This window comes from Gavialis gangeticus, unplaced genomic scaffold, assembly GCF_001723915.1.
Source record: "Gavialis gangeticus isolate Ggan-Ray unplaced genomic scaffold, GavGan_comp1, whole genome shotgun sequence".
Classification (NCBI taxonomy): Eukaryota; Metazoa; Chordata; order Crocodylia; family Gavialidae; genus Gavialis; species Gavialis gangeticus.
This window is the reverse complement of record NW_017728992.1, coordinates 22,419,747-22,422,608: the sequence shown is the minus strand read 5'-3', so window position 1 is coordinate 22,422,608 and position 2,862 is coordinate 22,419,747. Positions and strand designations below refer to the sequence as shown.

The 2,862-nt window shown below is 47.0% G+C and overlaps 1 protein-coding gene across 1 annotated transcript in view; it reads right to left on the bottom strand.

Moving 5' to 3' along the window:
- OTULIN (OTU deubiquitinase with linear linkage specificity) overlaps nucleotides 1–2,862 on the bottom strand; it is a 59,391-nt gene that overhangs the window by 11,003 nt on the left and 45,526 nt on the right. The window contains 1 exon segment of the mRNA XM_019518438.1: nucleotides 1,028–1,297. Coding sequence (XP_019373983.1) covers nucleotides 1,028–1,297 — 270 coding nt within the window.

The following is a 2,862-nucleotide window of genomic DNA, read 5'->3' as shown; positions in this document are numbered from 1 at the left end:
TTAAAAAAAAAAAAAAAAAAAAAGGAACACCTGTTTTTATTGTGGAGTCCCAGGCCACAGAAAACTGTTTATCATTAAGATCTTGTCTTGCTCTTAATTATGGCCATGTACAAACACTCAGTTTCTACCAGGAGAATTGCTATTCTCTTACTAGAAACCAAGAATGTGCAGATGTTCAAGCTTTTTCTCCTGGAGCTAAAATAGCAACGGTAGGAGAAAAATAACTCAACAATAAGGTGGAAATTGCTTCTTGGAGACTGAATGTCCACACACTTTTCCATGACTTGCTTCCTCCTGGGGATCAGGAGAAATGGAGCACAGGGAAAGGCTCTCCCCTGCATTTCAGAGACAGGGGTCTGCAGGTTGTGTGGGGAGGCAGCTGCTTCTACCCTTCGCGTCGACCAAGGGATGAGGGGAGAAGCATCCACCAAGTGCTCTCCACCTGCTCTGGAGTTCCCAGTGTCATAAGCAAACAGGGGCTTTGCTGCACTACTCCCCCTTGGCAAGGGGAACCAAGCACACAATATGGCGTAGCCCCCTATTTACTTCTGAAACCAGAGTCCCTGCTGTTAGATGCAGGCAAGGGCTTTTTCCTGCTGCTCCAGTCACCCCTGGGAGTAGGAAGTTTCAAATAGCCAACTGCTTTCCCCAGACCAGGATCACCCTGATCTTGAAAAGGCACAAGGAGCAGGGGAGAGGGGGCAGTTTCAGGCTGAATGTCTGCATTGGTCCCTCTCTCAGAATCATTTTCAGAATCATTGGAAAGTGTCCACCACTAGAACTGAAGGTTTGTGCACAGCCTACATCACCATTAGCGAGTATTGCTATTATACTTACTATACTTCCAGCTTTTACGAAGCATCCAGCTACATAAATACATTTATTAAGGCTACTAAAGCTTAGCCAATTTTCTCATTTCAGGAGATATTCTGATATACCTGCCACAGTGGGACAGCACAAGAAAATAGAAAGCTACAAAATATATCATAAAGCTACCAAATATACTGCAAACACAAAGAGTTCTTACCTGTTCCAGGCCTCCAGTGTGACCAATGTTATTCAAGTGATTATTCATTAACTGCTTAGGATTGCTGGATGTATCCCGAGCAAACAATAGCCATGAGAACACAGGTACATTCTTTCCTTCTTTATTATCATTGTACAATTCAATGGCTGTATTCAGCATCAAAAATTTCACAGCTTCATAAAGGCAATATTCCTCCTCTTCGTTTTTAAACAATTCATTGCAAGCACCTTGCTTCTCCATGGGTGTCTTCATTTCACTTATACTCTTCCACTATAAAAAAATAATATACAAGTCACAAACAGGAAACCACCATTATCATTCATAACTGCAGAAAAAAGAATCACATCCTTCTCTCAGGCAGGTAGCCATACATTTTATGAAAGGCTCTCTTGTTCCCATGTTTATATGTGCATTTATTTTAAATGTTTCCATAGTTTTAGCTGCTGCTAGCATCAGCAGAGGGAGAAAAAAAAATTGGGGGGCTGCAAGCACCCATGCCCCCTCCAGTCTGCAAGGGAAGGGTTGGGGGGAAGGGCAAGGGTGTAAGGTTGGGGCTGGGACCAGGTGGGGACCAGGGCCAGGGCCCACTCACTGCACGTGTGCAGCCGCCCTTTCCCCTGTGCCAGGGGTCAATGTCCGGCACCGGTGTCCACTGCCCCCCAGCCCCGCACCCTTCCTGGCTGCCTCTCCACACCAGCCCAGCCCTCAAGTGGGGCCAGCCTCAACTGCCCCCATTCACCAAGAATGGGGCCCTGGCTGGGCCAGGTTGTGGGGCTATCAGAGGCCAGCGGCTCATCCAGGCATATGGCACTGGAGAGCATGGGGGAGAGGAACATGCCTCCCCCTCACCCTCAGCGCACGCAGCAGTGGGAGCTGCCTGCCCACGCCCCTGGACAAGCCATCAGGCTCCCACTGCCCCACTATCTGGCCTGGCTGGGGCCCCAATTCCCCATGAATGGAGCTCCAGCCGGGCTGTCATGGGACAACCCCCACAGTGCAGCAGGGAGTGGGACAGGGGTGAATGATTCGCCCCTGCCCCTACTCCATTCCCTCCTGCACGGTGAAGGGTCTCGATCTGCCTCCCCCAAACCCAGGCAGTGAAAAGAAACTTACCAGCTTGCTGGGTCAGCTGTGATCCTGGCACACCCCCTCCCCCTACTGCGGCCAGGCTGCCCTGGAGTTTGAGCCCCATTAGTCCCTGCCCCCTTCTGCCAGCTATGGCTGCTAGTGTCAAGTTGATCAGACTCATTTTTCAAACAAATACTAAAGCATTTTGCAGTGACAATCAAGACATGAAGACAATCAAGAAATGACGACACCCAATTTTCTACAAGCAGAAAAATATGGAGAAAGAAGGAAAAACAGGAAAGGGAGGAGAGTTAAAGGGGAAAGACACTGCACAGGAAACAGTGGCTGCAATATCAATGATTTCACTGGCTGCAATATCAATGATTTTTGTGTTCACTGCAGCCAAAATTCCTAAAATGCTGTAGTTATTTTGCTAACTTTTTTTATTTTGCTCTTTCTAATTAAAGTCCTATAAAACAGTCAAGCTTTAGCTTTTAAAAGAAGCAAATTTGTGCCTAATTAAAATGTTTAAAATAAGTTTTTTCATGGAAGTGAATTTATACAAAAATTGGACAATTAAAAACACTGTATTAGTAGCTTTTACAGTACAATACTAAAAAAAGATAAAGTGCTATCTTTAAAAAAAGAAAAGAAAAGAAAAAAGTACCCCTGGCAGCTGGGCCCCCCCTCCAGCAGGGCTGGGGGAACAGCGCTGTGGGTAGGGAGTGAAGGTCACCAGTAGGGCCCGGGGGGGAAGAGAAGGGGGG